The sequence below is a fragment of the Pimephales promelas genome, chromosome 23 (assembly GCF_988280905.1).
Source record: "Pimephales promelas chromosome 23, fPimPro1.hap1.1, whole genome shotgun sequence".
Classification (NCBI taxonomy): domain Eukaryota; kingdom Metazoa; phylum Chordata; class Actinopteri; order Cypriniformes; family Leuciscidae; genus Pimephales; species Pimephales promelas.
The window spans coordinates 14,922,982-14,940,166 of record NC_142791.1 but is presented as its reverse complement, the minus strand read 5'-3'; the positions used below and the strand labels follow the sequence as shown (position 1 = coordinate 14,940,166).

Here is a 17,185-nt window from a genome sequence, read left to right as displayed (position 1 = left end):
AATAATCTTTTGTTTAACAATCGGTTGCAGCCATGCCGACCCCACCATCACCGTGCAAAAGCCCTTATGTGGCTTGTCAGGGGACGTCACTATGCATCCTTCAGCGATATCTGTGTGATGGGATGAAAGACTGTCCTGATGGCTCTGATGAGAGACCGTGCCTCCGCAACTGCCCATATCGCAGTAATGAACACATTTACTTATTTAATTACTGTTGAGAAAGTTCTTGCTGTTTTATAACTTATCTCTTTTTCTGCCAGGTGACTTTATGTGTAACGACAGGAGTAAGTGTGTGAAGAGAGATCTGGTGTGTGATGGCCGTGCTCAGTGCTTTGACCGTTCAGATGAGATGGGATGTCCAACCATGGCTGCTGCAACCTCAACGGCGTCAATAAAGTGTCGCGTGGGTTCTAAACCCTGTAAGGATGGACTTGAGTGTGTCCTGTACAGTCATGTGTGTGATGGAGAGAGGGACTGTAAGGATGGATCGGACGAGGCTGACTGCGATTTTAATTGTAAAACAGGTAGTCAAACCAAAGATTTTGTACCAACACTTCATAAATAACGGAACAAACAAATATATACGTAAAGAAAATTATTATAGGTAATTTATTTCTATATTACTGTTGCATCTTTTAATCTGCCTCTTCTTTCTATTAGTCCACTTCCTGTCCATAGAACTGTATTGTAAAAGGTTGTGAAATTTGGCACACAGATAGAGGACAGTATAAACATTAACCACAGTATATTTAGACTCTACCTCAATCCCTCTAACACCACCAACTGTCCAGAGTTGGTCACATTTATGCTGATGACTTTTGAACTGTAAGAGCTAGAAACCAAATTTGATTGCACCCTGTGATGTCAGTTTCAAACACGTTTGACCATGTCGACTGAAAAACCAGTTTAGTCATGCAATTCTTGAGCAATGCATGAACTGACTCCATTAAGGGCATGCCGAAATGAATGCGAGGGTATATTTACAACTCTTTATTGTATTCAGACCAAACTTGGTGTTGACTCATGACCAAAGGATTACCTGCAATTTTGGCGCAGTGCCACCTAGTGTTCAGGAGACATAAGAAATGTATTTGTTTTAACTTCTGAATGGTCTTAATATTTGGTGCGTAAGATGCACTGTTCCTATATCAGCAATTTTGGGTATCAGCCTAATCGCTTGCAGCCACAGGCGCCACCGGTTCTTCTGAAACGGCCGTGATCCTGTCGGAATCCTGTAAGACTTTAGCCCCTTGGTGGAATATTGATTAGTGCAACCGTAAACGCAACAGCCAGACATTTTGAAGCTGGGAAACCGTTTTAATAAACTTTCGTAATTGCTAATACGGTAGAGCCTGTGGGAAACAACGCTTCCATTGCCAAAATGCACGTGCAACTATTTGATCACGTGGCCTGTAAAAGGGTCTATTGTAATATGGTCTGAATAGATTCCTTGGGTCATGCTGAGAACATACAGTAGATGTAAATTTTCCCTTAGTCAGCTGATCTTTCGGTCCACCATTTTTATTTTCTTTAAAAACCTTCTTTTAAAAACTTCTCGACCGTTTGTATGATTTTCACCAAAATCAAGTCTGATCATCTTACGAATAGGTCGGCCAAAAGTCATTAATTTCACGTGGAGACAAATTTCCGCATACCACGTCAATGAATTTGTTGGCATACTGCCAAACTGGAACTGAGGCTGACCACACCAGGTTGATTTGGGGTCAAGTAATGAGTAATTGTCACATTACATGTGAGTGTATTAATTGGCTATCCACCATTTTGCTTAATCGCCTCTAAACATTTTCTCATTTATGCAGTCAGTCTGACACTTGCTGCCTTGATTTTTAGCTCCTCATTCTTCTGTGGTGCTTTGCCCTTTAATTGTTGCTTGCATCTATATTAATTAGTTTTTATCAGTTTTTGTATGGCAGTAGTGGCACAGAAGTTACCTTACCTTTAAGCTTGGTACTATGAGGACAGTTTTTAATACACAGTCTTACTGTGTTTTGTTGCTTCTCAGGGGAGTTTCAGTGTGCCCATGGGAGGAAATGCATCGACTCAAAGCTTGTGTGCGATGGCAGACCACAATGTCAAGATTTTTCTGATGAGAGGGATTGCTTCACACGCAGCAAGAGCTGCAGCCATCGCTGTGACAACAAAACTCGCTGCATACCAGAAAACTTTGTGTGTGATGGAGAGAAAGACTGTGTGGATGGCACTGATGAATCTGACTGTGGTGGGTGTCTCTGACACTGATTATTTCAACTAAAATCAGAGCTAAATCATGTCTATTCAAAATCTTTATTTTTTTTCTGCAGGGTACCCCACAAAGGTTGTGAAGTGTGAAAGTCCTGCTGTATTGTGTCGTGATGGGTCGCTGTGCATCCCTCACACTAGTCTCTGTGATGGCAAAAGAGATTGTCCTGATGGATATGATGAAACGTTTTGCTTTGACAAATGTCCGAACTCAGGTACTCAAAGGATATGATCTTAATTGTGCAAGCTATGGCTGTATTACATAAAAGATCTCACAATTTTCATTTTACTTTTAGGTGACTTTCTATGCAAGGACAGGAGGAAGTGTGTTGATGGGAATCTGGTGTGTGATGGTCACGCTCACTGCATTGACGGTTCAGATGAGCTGGGATGTCCAACCATGGCTGCTGAAACCTCATCCTCGGGGCCGTTAAAGTGTCGTTTGGGCTCTAAACCCTGTGAGGATGGACGTGAGTGTGTTCTGCACAGTCATGTGTGTGATGGAGAGAGGGACTGTAAGGATGGATCTGATGAGCGGGGCTGTGAATATAAGTGTAAAGCAGGTAAAACACATGAAGCTGATTCGTAACTGCTTTATGTAGCCAAGACATGTGTAAGTGACATTTAAACCAAACGTTTCCTCCTAGATCAGTTCCAGTGCGCTCATGGGAGGATGTGTATCGACAGAAAGCAGGTGTGTGACGGCACACCTCAGTGTCAGGACCGCTCTGATGAAATGGACTGTTTCACTCGCTCGCATGACTGCAAACACCAGTGTGACAACAAGACTCGCTGCATCCCAGAAAACTTCCTCTGTGATGGAGAGAAAGACTGTGTAGATGCCACTGATGAAGACAACTGTGGTAATTGTTTTAACTGATTTCTTAATTAAAATGCTTTAGTTCAGTTTAAAAACAACTTATTTTGCATTTAATTTGGGTTAAGATATTAAATTTGCTCATTACGTTTTTTTAGATCGTATTACTGGCCCATCGATCAAAATATCAACTCAGCCAGTCTGCATTAGCCCTTCTGTTTTTTGTCATGAAACCTCAAAATGCATCACACAATCCCAAATATGTGATGGGAAGAAAGACTGTCCGAGTGGAGCAGATGAGCAGTTTTGCATGCATTCATGTCCAGATCCAGGTAACATGTTGAATTTGTTCTATTCTTAAATGGGATGATGGTCCATGTACATTTAATGATAAGGTTTTGTACTTCAATCAGACCAGTTTCTGTGCAAGGACAGACGGCAGTGTGTTTGGAGAACCCTGGTGTGCGACGGTTACCCGCACTGCGCTGATGGGTCGGATGAGCAACAGTGTCCCACCTGTGCTTTACGTTGCGACCAGAAGATGGTGTGCCTGACTAAACAGCAGCTCTGTGATGGTAAACCAGACTGTAGAGACGGTTCAGATGAGAAGAACTGTTGTAAGTTCACACCTGTAATCATTTACTGAACCATTTATTTAATCACTTGCATGTTGTTCAGAAGAATCAGAACCCAAATAAACATTGCTTTTTGTTTTCCACTAAAGAAAGAATTAATGTGCTAAATCCTTTTTTTTTCTATAAAATTTATTAAATATGCTGTTGGAAGTCTTCAGAAGTCATACTAGATTTTAACTTCATGTGAGAAACAGATTGAAATTCATTTGTCTGGTCATGTGTCTGGAACAAAATGAGCATGATAGAATTGTCATTTTTGGATGACTGTTACCATTTAAATTGGGAATTGATTTATTTTTCCCCAGACACTAGTGTGGTTGCAAGTGCTTCATTGCCTCTGAAATGTCCCTTGGGATCCAAGCCTTGTAGGGATGGGAAAGAGTGTGTCCTGTACAGCCACGTGTGTGATGGAGAGAAAGATTGCAAAGATGGATCTGATGAAAGGAACTGTGAAAGTAAATGTAAAAAAGGTATGCAGTAGAAATACAATTGTCAATTTGGTCAGTTTTACAGTCTTTTACATATTTCAATAATTCAAACCTCCAGGCCAATTCCAATGCGCTCATGGCAAGAAATGTATAGACATGAAGCTTGTATGTGACGGCACACCTCAGTGTCAGGACCGATCGGATGAGATCAACTGCATGAAGCTCTCTGAGGAGTGCAGACACCAGTGTGACAATAAAACCCGCTGCCTTCCTGAATCCTTCCTCTGTGATGGAGAGAAAGACTGTGTGGATGGCACGGACGAAGCCAACTGTGGTAGGTCAACGGCACGAAGTGTTCATCATTTGGGAGTTAATGGCTATAAATGTAGTGTCGGTTCCAAGAACTTGTCCAAGATCAATCACAACTTTAAAGTTAAAACAAACGTTCCCTTCATTTCGGGTCAGAGACCCCATAAGGGTTAAGGGCAAAGTTCATATAAATGGCGTGAGACTTAATGACTTTGACTTTTGCTAGCTCTGCAAAAATGAAATAAATAAATATATGAATTGGAATGATATCTGGTTGTAGCCTATGATAGTGTGTGGGGGAATGTCACACTCAGCATTTGGGGAACACATTGGAAATAATGGGGAATTAATTTATGAAGTAAAATCACCATCAACACAACAGTGTAGTAACTGTGGCATGGCAACACAAGCACATCCATGATGTGTAACGCACTGTTTCCCTATCCTTATGGGGACTCTCCATAGAAAATAAAGTTTGTACAATATAAAAATCATTATTACCCCAAAAACTACCCATCACAAACAAAATAGCTTTTTTTGAAAATGTAAAATACAGAGTTTATGCAAGTTTATTAATCCATTTCCTTTATGGGGACTGCTGGCTGGTCCCCACCATATACAGTAGGTGATCTTAGGCTTTACAATATAATATAAACCTGTACACACACCATTTTAATGATTGACTTTGTTCAGTATTTGGACCGTTTTCCTTACACTTGGGCTGTATTTGTCCTGCAGTGGTGGAGCCGTGTTCAAGTGACCGTTTCCAGTGCAGTAACGGTCAGTGTGTGGCTCTGTCCCTCCGCTGTGACGGGTTCGCTGACTGTCGTGATCACTCTGATGAGAAGAGCTGTGCTCAGCCGCCTCACTGTCCTGTGGAGCAGCGCTGCCCTCACACTCACGAGTGCCTGCTGAAAGAGTGGCTCTGTGATGGAGACCAGGACTGCAGTGATGGGTCTGATGAGAGGGTGAGGGGCCGCACTGAGACTGTCTTGTTCTAGAGAAACCTACTCTTCCTTAACAGCAAAACACTATCTATACACAGTGATGTTGTGTATAGGTAATGTTTTTACACTTGTTTGTGGGTACTATGTTTGTGGGTTGTACTATTGTACTATGTTTGTGGGTTTTTGTTGTAGTTTGTGCCATTTTGTTTGCGGTGTTTTGTGTGCATTTGAACGTGTACTATTTGTAATTTTGTTTGCGGGTTTGTTTGGTTTTTTTTTTTTTTTTGTATGTTTTGTTTGTATAATTAATGCTTGTAAAACACATTGTTTATTTTTTGGGTTTTTGCTATTTTGTGGTGTGCTTTTTGTGTTTGTGGTGGTTGTAGTTTTTTGTTAGTGGTTTGTTTGGTGTCTTTGTTAGTGGTTTGTTTGGTGTCTTTGTTTGTGGTTGTTTGCATGTTGTTGTTTGAGTGCATTTCCAACATTGCTCTGTTGGTTTGAGTTGCCAGTGTTGTGAGTTTAGGGCAGATAAGACTCTTTTGTCGAACATTGTTTTTTGGGGAACATTTTGAAATTTTTTTTTGCACATTTGTTTAACAGAGTAGGAAGGATATAATCGAAGTTATCAATCTGTGCCATACAATCAGACAGACTCTTCACTCCCTGTTTAGAACTGCAAGGTGAGTCCGCTGAAGTGTGGAGAGTTCCAGTGGTCCTGTGCGTCTAAAACTCAATGCATTGCGAAGATGTGGAAGTGTGATGGCGTGAAGGACTGCAAGGACGAGAGTGATGAATCTGGCTGTGAGTGCATGTCTGAAATCAATTCTTAACTCCATAACATGCTTTCAATAATACTAAATTGTAAACATTTGCTTGTTTTGTAGGTGGTCAAGTGAAATGCCCAACACACTTGTTCCAGTGTGGAAGTGAGGAGTGTGTGGACCCAAATCTGGTGTGCAACGGGCGCTCTGACTGTGCAGACGGTTCTGATGAGGGTGTGGGCTGTCTAAAGAACAACTGCTCCAGTCCCAGCAGCCCTTCATGTCAACACTACTGCTTCAGCACTCCACATGGAGAGGTCAAGCATTTCTTTAATTTTTCATATATATTTATAATACCTAGGGCCAGATTTACTCAAATCAAATTAGTGTGAACCCTCCATCCACTAATGGGAGTGTAAAGGTCTGCAGGTGATCAAATGTCAGTGCACAAATTAAAGAACTATGGTTGATCCGATTGATTTGGTGCTGATCGTTATCGGCCGATAGGACTTTATAGAGACCACCAATCAGATTATGTAAAGCTATTATCAAATTACCAGTGAACAAGTTCTACCAGGTGTCTGAAAGACAATAAATATGGAACATATTTGTGGAGAGCGGAGACATTGCAACGACTGCAACCCTACAGCAAGAAACTAGAGCAATGCGATTTTAGTAGTAGTGTACATTCTACCACAGTTAACTTACTCTAAACTGCAGGATGTGCTTGATTTAATAGGGTCATTAAAACTGCTATGCTATTATTTCTGTGCGCGTGTACGGAGAACACTGTAGCAAAGTGAACAGCCTTGTGTTTGTCTAAAATGGTTAAACAAATGTCAATTCCCAGCTTGGCGAGGATTTGCTTAAACATTGTCGTTAAGTCTTAAGTGACCATAAACCGTTATGGTTGCATGCCTAACACTATATTGTGTCTAAAGAGACACATGCCCCTTTTTAAATGTCTGAAGTTTCAGCTTAAAATACCTCAGATAATTCATTTATACTGTGTTGAAAATGCCCATTTTTGAGTGGAAGGAAAAACGTGTTATTTTGCACATGTATCTTTAAATGCAAATGAGCTACTGCTCTTACCCCACTTTCCAGAACTGTACTGCTCATGCCTTCCGTACTCTGCCAAAAACTAAAACACTGGTTTGGATTTGATTCTCTATTCCAGTACATTGCAGTTCTTCATCATGAAAGTTTATTATCTGCATGCGTTTTTAAACCCATATTAGTTTAAACTTATGATAGTCTGTATGGGTTTCTAAGCACACGCATCCGAAGCACATGCACAGAGCTGGCTGTCGGATAGCATGTTAGTTTTAAACCAGAAGTGGATATGCACTAATGTAAACAGTTTGTAAATCTGGTCCCTAATGTTTCAATCATGATTTCAGCATCTTAATATGTAATTGCATTTTGAGCAAGAATATAAATGCAATCCGCTGTAATGTTCAAATATTCCCTTGTTTCCAGAGATGTGGCTGTAAGACTGGCTTCAGGCTTCAGTCTGACGGTTTAACCTGCTATGACATAGATGAATGTAAAGAGATTCTGCCCGCTGCCTGCAGTCATAACTGTGTCAACACGCTAGGCTCCTACCTGTGTCGATGCCACCCTGAATTTATACTGGAGCCAGATGGTCGCAGCTGCAAGGCGGCAGGTATCAATCCATTCGTTTGTAAAGCGAACAACCACAGTTCACCTGTGTCCTGCTCATCTGAAATGGGCCACAAAGAAATTCTAATGTGGGGCAAAAATATAATTGAAGTAATTGCATGTGTATTTCCACAACTGGAAAACAGCAGAAATGTGCTTGGACCACATTGAGATCCAATAGTTTTTTTTTTGTTTTTTTTTCTTCATATTCTACTCTATTAAAAGTATTAACTCCATTAATGTTATATGTGTTTCTTGTGTTTGTGCAGAGGAGCCCAGTCTTTTGGTCTCTGAACAGTACAAGCTGCTAAAGTTGGGTCTGCAAAACGCCAATATTCAAGCTCTCATCACACCAGGACGGAAGCCTGTCTTCTCTCTGGACTATGACCTGAGAGAGCATAAAATTTACTGGGTCAGTCTGGAGGAAGAAAGCATCAAATATGCCTTCCATGGAGAAAAGGACAACTTTAGAACTATCGTCAAAGGTAAAAAAAATATATTTTTAATATATAAAAAGCTACGAGGCGCCGTGCTACTATATTCAGAATACGGTCACTGTTGAAGGCCATTGTTGGGCACATCGACAAGTGTTTTCTAAGGGTGTTGTGCTTTGACGCGTCTGTTTGGGTAACGTGACCGTAGTCAAAAGGTATTTATGATCAAGGACATTTAAAAAAAAAAAAAAGATTGGCCGCATCTTCGTTACTCTAGAAAATTGAAGCCAAAATATTGCTGAAACAGTCATTGTATCAGAATGAAACGCAAGCACTGCTGTCAATCATGACGTTTCACCCCATTTTATGGCATCAAATAACTAAAACCTTACTCATTAGTAAAACGAACACTCGGACATAAGTCTGCATAAGAACTACCTGAAATGACATCTTTAGAAGAAAATGATTTGGAGTGTAATTGGATTTTTTTTTTAGTTTGGCTTGCGGCCCATTCGATTACATGGAGAGGGTGGGGTTCATGACCTTTACTGCAGCCAGACACCAGGGGTTGATCAAGGTGTTGGCTTCCCTTTTCAGGATGTGTGGCACACTTGATCACAATGTAAAATTAGAATACCTTTGGAATAAAAAAGGCTTACTACAGGCATGCATGTAATGTGACCATTAACCAACATCAAACTGTTCAATTATCGAAAAATTACCCTTTGCATCATTCAGTGTATGTCACATTTTATTACATTCAGAAATGTGAAATACCAGTAAATAAAACCATGTTTTACAAACAATATATACATGCATTTTAGTCCCTCCTCATTCCACCATAAATCCTTTCAATTTGTTATTCAGAACAGGAATGAAAAAATAAAGTATAATTCATACAAATTGTCTTGGCATTCATTTATAAATTACAATTGTTTAGGCTTGGTGGTTACAATACATTTTATTAGAGTGAAACCTGAAAATACTGGCTCACGTACGTCTCAATTAGCTCTAATCCAAATGTGTGGGCTTAATGCGAGTCGCTTTGGAATAATTTCTAAGTATTTTAGGTCCAAGATTTTCAACTTGAAAAAAAGTTTGGGAATACCTTCCTTAACCAAAAAATCTTGCATGTTCAGGTGTGAAGTCGGACTCCATTGCTATTGACTGGTTGGGAAGGAACCTTTACTGGGTTGATGGTGTTGCTGGGCAGATTCTAGCTGTGAGATTGACCAATAGCATTGTGAAGCCCCAAAACTACATTGTGATTCTGGATAAGGATTTAAAGCAGCCCCGCTCGCTTGCGCTGCTGCCGCAGAAAGGGTGAGAAGAACCTCCAAGTTGGTGCTATTACATGATTGTTCATCTGTATGGATGCATAATGTCTTTGACCATTGCTTTTAGGATAATGTTCTGGTCTGAGATTGGAGGTCCCGCACAGATCGAGCGCTCTAGCATGGACGGCTCGGACAGGAGGGTGATGATCAGCCGTGGTCTCGACTGGCCTGTCAGTGTGACGGTGGACGTTTTGACAGACCGACTATATTGGACTGACGAGAAGCTCGGATGTATAGGCTCGGCGACATTTGATGGAGGAAACATAAAGGTAATTTGAAGAACAACATGTTTACTGTCGCAAATGGGCTATACTAGAATAGGTTTTTCTGCTTGAATGTTAAAAACACCACCTTATTTTCCACATTCTCCATTGTTGCAGTGCCTCACTTTCCAGTCTGTCAGTAACACTGTTTAGTTTGTCTCTGAAGCCCCTCCTGAAAAGTGCAGTGTGCTCTGATTGGTCGGCTGGTCTAGTGTGTTGTAATTTTAATAGTAATATTGTGATGTTCATTGTAGTCTTGAGTTTCCTTCCAGGAACTGAGTCGTTTCAGGGAGTTCAGAAACAGTGACACTTGGTAGAGACTACATACTAAAAGATTAACTTTTTATTTTTTTATTTTTTTTTTGCAGTTTCTACAGCTGTCTGAGATGCCCAGTCCTTTCTCTGTGGCGGTGTTTAATGACATGGTCTACTGGTCTGACACTCGTAGAAGATCCATTCAAGGTGCCAATAAACTGACTGGCAAGAACCGTAAAGTTTTTCTCAAGAGACCCGGACAGCCTTTCGGCCTCAAAGTGAGAATACACACTGTAGACGTGTTGTAAGTTGTACTCGTACATCAATATATCCTTGCATTACTGATGTCTCCTCTGTCTTGGTGTAGGTTGTCCACCCTCTCTTGCAGCCCAACGTGTCCAACCCCTGTAATAAGCTGAAGTGCTCCCACGTGTGTTTGCTGGCTGCGGCGCTCAAAGCGGTTTGTCGCTGCCCGGCAGGACTTCTGTTGGCCGTGGACGGAGTCACTTGCGACCCACTTGTCGATTCTTCTTCCTCTTTCCTTATGCTACTGTCACCTACCATGATCACACAGGTACTCCGCTTGAGAACGACTGAATGGCTTGTGACACAATAGTTTGTCGCTAGAACAGGTTGTGGTGGACCAACCTGATAACCAACTAAAACCAAATTACAGAATATGTTATAATTTAAAGTCAACATGAAATCAATTTGCGTTTTAATGCGCATTGTGCACGATTCATCGGTCCATCAATTGTGTTAATTTGACAAGCAGTGTTAACCAACAGCCAAATAGCTATAATAAATTACATTTATATTTATTCTTTTAGCTTACGCTTTTATCCAAAGCGACTCACAATTGCTATATGTCAGAGGTCGCACGCCTCTGGAGCAACTAGGGGTTAAGTGTCTTGCTCGGGGACACTGGTGTCTCGCAGTGGATTCAAACCTGGGTCTCTCACACCAAAGGCATGTGTTTAATCCACTGCGCCATCACCCACACAATATATATGTATAATATTAATTTAAATTTTAATACATAATATAATTTATATATATATATATATATATATATATATATTATTTATATATTATTTTATATATTATATTATTTATATACTTAACTATTTATAATTAATTATATTATAAATTAATTATATTCTAATTTGGCTATAAATAATTATATGAAATGATATCCTTTTAAAATATTTATTATACTATTTATTTTATACATTAGAATATACTTATAATATCATTATGTATTCATAAATATAATATATTTGGATATAATTATAATTTAATTGATATATTAATACATTAGAAATTTTAAATATATTACATTTTATATTTATGAATGCGTATTTTATACATTAGGATATAATTGCAATTTAATTAATTTTATTTACAGTTGTATTATGCATTTAATTATTTATTTATTTTAAATGTTTCTTTGCAACAAAGTTGTTACAAGTGTTTCAATCTATAAACCATTCAAATACTGGTTTACGTACTGTAAATGTGATGCATGTTAATGTGATGTGTGTAGTTATAATATAGCTTCTTTTTTGTTTTTTCACTGAACCCTCAGTGCTCCTTTGAGGAATATTGAGTCCTTAAATCCCTGACCTCTCTTCTCCTGCTCAGATCTTCACCAGGAGCCTTCAAGAAGAGGTTGGGCTGATGACCTGGCCCGAGCACCGTAACCTGACTCTCCCGGGCGTGAAGGAGGCTTCAGACTTCGATCTGCTCCTTAGAGACCGCACCGTCTCCCTGGCTGACGCGGGACAGGGCTCAGTGGCTCAGCTCAAGTTCAGCAGCTCTGGCTTCACACCGATCGGCTCCGTGCTGCAGCTCAAAGGGGACCTGGTGACCGCTCTGGCTGTGGACTGGGTCACCCGTAACCTGTACTGGAGCAGCGTCAAGAGTCCGCAGCTGTACGTCACGTCCCCTGGAGGGAAGTTCACCGCCATGGTGCTGCAGGCGGAGCTAGGGGGAACCATCTCCATCGCCCTGCACCCTCCCTCGGGCCGGCTGTGCTTTACCGCAATGGGGCAGGGGGGGCCCGAGCCAATGCCTCAGATCCACTGCGCTCACATGGACGGGAGGAACCGTACGCTGCTGTGGAGCAAAGCCAAGATGCCCGCTTCACTCGCGTTTTCTGAGAAGGGAACATCACTGTATTGGGCAGATATTGGTGCGTTAAAAGCAAAATTATGTTTCCCTTTCAGAGACATGTCTTCTCATAGGGTACAGAGACATGTCTTGTATGAGCAAGCCTCAAATGAAACTTGGTCAGTAGTTATATAAATTAAAATTGTTATAACTTGGACTAGTTGTATAAACTTATTTATTCTCAGTGAGAAGAATTTGTCCTTCATGAAAGTCTCGGTATTTATAGAAATCAATTTTTTGTGTGTGATTTTTGTTTGTAATTTCATTCAAATGTATGAATGACTTATGTTTTGTGCACAACCTTATTACCACTCTTTTTTTTTTCTCTCAAAAAAAAAATCTTCTAATTTATTTGAATTTAGGAAATACAATTAATTTATTTTTTTTATATTAATATTGTCTGAACCACAAAACAAACTTGTATTTCCGAAGACAACAAAAGTTAAGACTACAAACCAGCATAGTAGATTCAGCCTAAATTAAGATGGCGCTAGCTAGTTTAGGGTACAATCTGCTTGCGTGCTTTTAAACAATAATTGTTTTCTACTTGTGGAAAGTGAATGTATGTTTGTTTGAACAAGAATTAAATGACTTTGTGCAATCAGTAATGGCAGGTGATTTTGTTTTCCAGGCAGTGAACTGATCAGCTCTATTAATCTAGACGGCTCCGGTTATAAGGAGTTCAGCACCGGCCCTGCCTTCATGATCTCTTTTGCCCGTATCGAGAACACCAACTTCTGGATCACCCTGGAGAACGGTAACGATTCAAGACCTCCAGAAATCCAGTTTCTAGAGAATGCACTTCTGTGTCGGTGCCACTAGATGGCATGAAGCCATTAACTACTCCTAAAATATACAAACGATAGATCTTTATTAAAAAAAATATTTAAACTCTTTGTATGTTAATTAATCAAACTCTTATAAAAATCAGTATTTTTTGAGAAAAGCTTTCAAACAAATGTAATTCAGGCAATATAGACATGGCCATTCTGATTTTTTGATTAACATGGTGCATTAATGCAATGTACACGAAATGCTTTGGTGTTAAGAGTAATGCAAAGGCCAGCTGTCAAAGTTTGTGCTTCTTGAAACAGGTTCAACTCAAGTGTGGTACAGCGTTGGCTTCCAGCCCAAGCAGATGTGGTTTGAGGTGAAGACGAGTGTTCTAGAGTTGAAGGCTTTCAGCAGGTCCAGTCAGAAAGGTATTTGCTGGTCTCTTTGTGTGAGAGGGGCGTGTCTTGTTTTGTTCAGGAAGCTTCACCACACAATAGACACATCTAGAGTTCTCACTGAAGTGCACTCTCACTCTGTTCAGAATGACATGCAGCTCTTCCTATTATTGTACATGGATTATTAGTGCATTTCAAATATACAGAAAATGTAAGCAGTACACGTATACATACCAACACATTTTGCCAAAATGCACACTATAACAACTGTGCTTAGTACTTTATCGCTGGTTTATTCCCCATACTGGAAACGTAAGGCCAAATTGATTGAAATTAAGGTTGTTGTTTGTTTTGTTTGTTGTTTTTTATTGTCAAGGATGGATTTTTTTTATTTCATTTTTTTACCTTGTATTTGTATTGTTTTATTTAATTTTATATCCAATTTTTTAATATATATGTTTGTCATTTTTATCATTTATTTATTGTTTTTCCTTATTGATGAACAATATATTATCAATACATTTTTAGATTCATTTTTTTGTATAACTTTGTCTTCTATTTACTTTTATTTGTCTTGTTTATGAATAATAAATTAAAATAAGATTAATTTATTTAGTTAAATATTTATGTAAATCTATTTTTTACCTTTCATTTTTCAGTAAGTCTGCTAGTGTTTCAGTCTGAGTACTACAGTACTGTATGAGCTGTAACCCTCCCTAAAGTCAGTCATTTGACCTCTGTTTTTGTCTTTTCAACCCACCAGGAACCAATGTGTGCTCTGAGAGCAATGGGGGCTGCAGTCACCTGTGTCTGCCCTATCCCGGTGGACGCTCGTGTCGCTGTGCGCAGGACTTCCTTGCTGTGAACAAGACTCAATGTCTTTCCAACCTCAAGTGTCCCGTTGGCAGTAAAGCCTGCCGGGACGGCCTCAAGTGTGTCCCCGTGGCCAAGTTCTGTGACCAAGTCCCAGACTGCCAGGACCAATCGGATGAGGACTGTGAGTTGAGTGAATCTTAGTTATTATAAATGACTTGTATGATATTACATTAGTGCTCAGCTAACTGATGTACTACTGTTAAATGATGTGTATTAAAGTCTTGCTCCTTTAAAGTTGTGAGAACAACAGACAATCTGCATTAATAGACAGTCTTGGGCAATATGGCCCACAGCTGATTAAAAGACGTAGTTCAGGAATAAATTATTTTGGTTAGCCTCAAACGTACGCAATGTAAAACACAATTATTGAACACCTGGTAGAAAGTACATCAATGCATGCATCAATAGCTTTTCATACTTCCAAGTTGTGATTCTGAGGAGCAAGTTGGTCCAAAAAAAATTGGGTACGGTCCCATCTTTAATGGATTCGCGCTTTGTAAATTCCTTTTAGACCATACAGAGATTTCAGAATCAATTCTCAAAAGATTGTACTGCTATTGTACCGCTGTGGAAAGAATTTGACTTCACATCCTCATCCTTTGCAAAAGCAGTGGTTACGTGTTGATCATTATGCGAATGTGTCACCGTTACATATGCAGGTCACGCAAGTTAGACTCTAATCAGATGATAACTTTATTGTGCACTTTCGACTTTACGACTTAGTTTTCTGGAAATGTAAACAGTCTGGAATGTTACACCCTACATGAGAGGGAATAAGCATAATATATATTGTAGTGGGCATTTGTCATCTTGTAGTACAGCTTTTAATATTAATAATTTTAAACCTGGTATTAATGTTTAAAACTCACAAACCAGACTGTCTTGCCTAAATCTCTTGCTTGACAGGTGACCTTGTGAAAACCAAACCAGGTGTCAAATCCAAATCTGGGCCTTTGTCTCTGGGCTCTGCTGTGGGACAGTCTCCGTCTCAAGACGACGAGGGTGTGGACCAGGGTCTGTCGTGTGAGGAGCGATGCGGGAGTCATGGGAAGTGTGTGAGCGTGAAGGGAGAGCCGGTGTGTGAGTGTGAGGAGGGCTACAGCGGGGATCTCTGTCAGAACACTAACTCCAGCTCCACTGGCCTCGCGCTCTCACTCAGCTTTCTCTTCGGTGGAGCTCTGCTGGCTGCCGTCATCCTCAGGAGGAGGTTCATACTTGATATAATACATGCATCTCTTCTCAGCCACATACCTGGATTTCATACTATCCCAATGTGATTTTATTTGCAGAAGGATGCGCGCAGCAAGGGAAGAGGCTACTGAAAAAGAGACGCTGGTGCCTGCTGACGTGAAAGAGCACACAACCTACACTCAAAACTTTGATAATGAGTTGTATGATCCAGAAGAGGTACAATCATTTTTCTTTTTTACTAATCATCATGAGCACAAAAGGAATTTTGAAGAATGCTGTCGCTGTTTTACATACAACATTGACTAGTATGGAGTAATAATTGTCTGTGAATTTAAAAAGTAAATATAATATTTGTTTGCACAATTTATATTTCTGAACTAACATGTGCAGTATCTTTGGATCTAGGGAATTTCTGGAAATATGAAATGGTTCTTCTTGGATCGAAGACTGACTAGATCAAAATTTGACTAAACATCACATAACCCAAGTCTTCTGAACCCTTTCAATATTATATAATACAGCCTGGACATTCTGCTAAAGTTATAATGTGTTCTGCAAAAAAGTAGTTCAAAGTTTGGAATGATTGAAGGCGGAGTAAACAAATGTACAGATTCCTGTAGAATTGAAATACTGTAAGTTAATTCAGAATTTAATCCTATGACTTCCTCTTTCCTATAGGCTCCGATTGCTCCAGTTGTCACCACGCCTGTTGTCAGCTAACTTTTTTTGTGTGTTTTAATGTCTAATAAAACTATTGACTTTGCAAGAAATTGGGTGTGGTTTACTTTCTTCTTCCAATGAAAAAGGGCTGTAGTGTAAATCATTGTAAAGTCTAATGTCAAGAAAAGTGCCTGTGGTGTTCTGTATAGCTATAAACTTGCAACTGATGTCAAACAGCAGGTGAAATATTTACAACAGCACTTAGAAAGAAACACAAGCTTAATCCCAACACATAAATACTTAGTTTGATGGTCTAGTTTTTTGGGAATGTATTTGCATTTCTAACTTGTAACTACCTTTTAAAAGTAAGAAAGCAGATGTTTGGCAATGAGTTGATCTGCTGTTATTTTCTCAATATGGGAGTGCCTCACATCCAGTTGTAATATACCCTTATTTTATGGGTGTGTTTTCCAATAGCTCTCGCTCAAAGCTTTAAGGTCTTTATTGAATGGTTATTTGAGTTGCCTTTTTATAAACGGTGTTCCTCCTTGGGCTTGAGTCACTTCTGTCTGCTTTTATGCACAACACAAAAGGATTGTTTGGCTATGCAAAACCAGGCCTCTTTCAATACTGTTACTCCACCCCATCGCCCTCACTGAAACATGAGCCAATACCTGAACAAGAGGCTCTCCAGTGTGAATTGGGACTAAGGGCTCTCTGTATTGATGTCAAAACGGTGTTTTCCCAGATAAAAACTCTACATTTGGTTTGTGGTGTTTGTTTGCTTTTTCACTTGTTGGTCCACATAAGATTTGCTCATTGATATGACATGCTAACGTTGAAAGGACCATCATGACAACTGATTTAATAAATGCTGCAAAATGCAAGCGGTGTAGGATGTGTATTGCTTAATGGGTGTTTAAATTATGAATTTTCTGTGGAATTCCATACAGACCTCCGTGATATGAAATACGTATGTTCTTTATTGTTAAAAGTTGAGCTTTTCC

At 39.7% G+C, this 17,185-nt stretch overlaps 1 protein-coding gene across 2 annotated transcripts in view; it reads left to right on the top strand.

The window, feature by feature from the left end:
* The window catches only part of lrp13b (low-density lipoprotein receptor related-protein 13 b), a 35,564-nt gene extending 19,276 nt beyond the window's left edge, over window positions 1-16,288 (top strand). For both annotated transcript variants that reach the window (XM_089126102.1, XM_039676351.2), the window contains exons 30-55: window positions 31-183; window positions 261-524; window positions 2,024-2,239; window positions 2,322-2,474; window positions 2,556-2,822; window positions 2,907-3,122; window positions 3,235-3,408; window positions 3,490-3,693; window positions 4,017-4,181; window positions 4,258-4,473; window positions 5,187-5,416; window positions 6,067-6,196; window positions 6,280-6,473; window positions 7,639-7,825; window positions 8,091-8,306; window positions 9,395-9,578; window positions 9,660-9,861; window positions 10,224-10,388; window positions 10,478-10,684; window positions 11,755-12,304; window positions 12,914-13,039; window positions 13,377-13,484; window positions 14,215-14,448; window positions 15,234-15,534; window positions 15,617-15,734; window positions 16,197-16,288. In XM_089126102.1, the coding sequence (XP_088982228.1) occupies window positions 31-183; window positions 261-524; window positions 2,024-2,239; window positions 2,322-2,474; window positions 2,556-2,822; window positions 2,907-3,122; window positions 3,235-3,408; window positions 3,490-3,693; window positions 4,017-4,181; window positions 4,258-4,473; window positions 5,187-5,416; window positions 6,067-6,196; window positions 6,280-6,473; window positions 7,639-7,825; window positions 8,091-8,306; window positions 9,395-9,578; window positions 9,660-9,861; window positions 10,224-10,388; window positions 10,478-10,684; window positions 11,755-12,304; window positions 12,914-13,039; window positions 13,377-13,484; window positions 14,215-14,448; window positions 15,234-15,534; window positions 15,617-15,734; window positions 16,197-16,238 (5,222 nt within the window). In that variant the 3' untranslated portion in view covers window positions 16,239-16,288. The remainder of the gene's footprint in view (window positions 1-30; window positions 184-260; window positions 525-2,023; window positions 2,240-2,321; window positions 2,475-2,555; window positions 2,823-2,906; window positions 3,123-3,234; window positions 3,409-3,489; window positions 3,694-4,016; window positions 4,182-4,257; window positions 4,474-5,186; window positions 5,417-6,066; window positions 6,197-6,279; window positions 6,474-7,638; window positions 7,826-8,090; window positions 8,307-9,394; window positions 9,579-9,659; window positions 9,862-10,223; window positions 10,389-10,477; window positions 10,685-11,754; window positions 12,305-12,913; window positions 13,040-13,376; window positions 13,485-14,214; window positions 14,449-15,233; window positions 15,535-15,616; window positions 15,735-16,196) is intronic.
* The last annotated feature ends 897 nt before the right edge of the window (window positions 16,289-17,185 follow it).